The 1,029-nt window shown below is 51.0% G+C and overlaps 1 protein-coding gene across 1 annotated transcript; it reads left to right on the top strand.

The window, feature by feature from the left end:
• The first annotated feature begins 150 nt into the window (after positions 1-150).
• Positions 151-537, top strand: LOC108357803 (SKP1-like protein 4). The gene has a single exon (XM_017608874.1). It carries the CDS (start codon positions 151-153, stop codon positions 535-537), a length of 387 nt encoding a protein of 128 aa, XP_017464363.1.
• The last annotated feature ends 492 nt before the right edge of the window (positions 538-1,029 follow it).

The following is a 1,029-nucleotide window of genomic DNA, read 5'->3' on the forward strand; positions in this document are numbered from 1 at the left end:
TTCAAGGATCTGCTGGTGTTCACGCCGGCTGACGCCGCTGAAAGCGTGGTGGTGTACCCGGAGGAGAACAACAACAACAACTCCACGGCTGAATCCACCACCGAGAAGAGGAAGCCCTCCTTCACCTGCAAGACGGTGGACGGCCACACCATGGCCCTGGTGCTCGAGTGGCTAGAGCACCACCAGGACGAGGACATCGAAGAGAAGACGGTGGCTGATGATGATGGTCCTTTCAGGGAGCGACCGTTGCCGGAGTGGGACGCCGCCTTCTTCGGCCGAGTCGGCTCTGGCTGGGCGGAGCTCGCCCCGCTGATCGAGGCCGCCAGCTACCTGAACATCGACCGCCTGGTGAAGTACACGGCGAAGGCGATCGCCGACCAGATGAGCGGCATGAGCACGGAGCAGATGCGCGCCTACGCCGGCATCCAGGTGACCGAAGAGGAAGTGGCCGCTCTGGAGAAGTGGGTAGACATGGACATGTCCGGTGATCAACTGGTGGACATCAACTCGCAGAACTCGGACAACGGCGTCGAGTAAGAAGAACACTCACTGCAGCTAATCTTGTAGTATTACCTTTCTATTCATTCATTCTGTTCGCTGTTTTGTATCCTCATATTTTTATTCCTCAATCTCTCTACTCTATGTGTGTGTGTGTCATCTTTCAAGGAAGTCAGTCATGTGCTGATGGAAAAACACATCTTTGTTTTAAAATAGAAGGTCTACCATACTTCTTTTGCCTTGTTACACATCTTTGCCTTTGCCCTTCACAGTGATGGTGTGTGTGTGTGTGTGATTTCCGCAAATTGTGACACAAGTAATGAGGTAAGGTGATACAACTCACTTTGCTTGCATTGCTACCAAGCGCTCGACCTTTGCTCTCTTCTTTTCCGCTAAAGTCAGCGAAAAAGAAAGTGGCTCGTTTTCACCTGAAAAAAGCTCTGATTGAAAGCTGTGTGTTTGCGTCATTGGTGTAATTGTCTTAATTGTCTGTTTAGTGAGCTGAACAGCACTGAAGACATTGTCACTTTA

This window comes from Rhagoletis zephyria, unplaced genomic scaffold (genome assembly GCF_001687245.7).
Source record: "Rhagoletis zephyria isolate East Lansing unplaced genomic scaffold, Rhagoletis_zephyria_1.1 Rzeph_scaffold_84880, whole genome shotgun sequence".
In the NCBI taxonomy this organism is placed as follows: Eukaryota; Metazoa; Arthropoda; class Insecta; order Diptera; family Tephritidae; genus Rhagoletis; species Rhagoletis zephyria.

Bases quoted from the DNA above. Each gene is read 5' to 3' on its own strand.
- LOC108357803 (XM_017608874.1), top strand. From the start codon at position 151: ATGGCCCTGGTGCTCGAGTGGCTAGAGCACCACCAGGACGAGGACATC.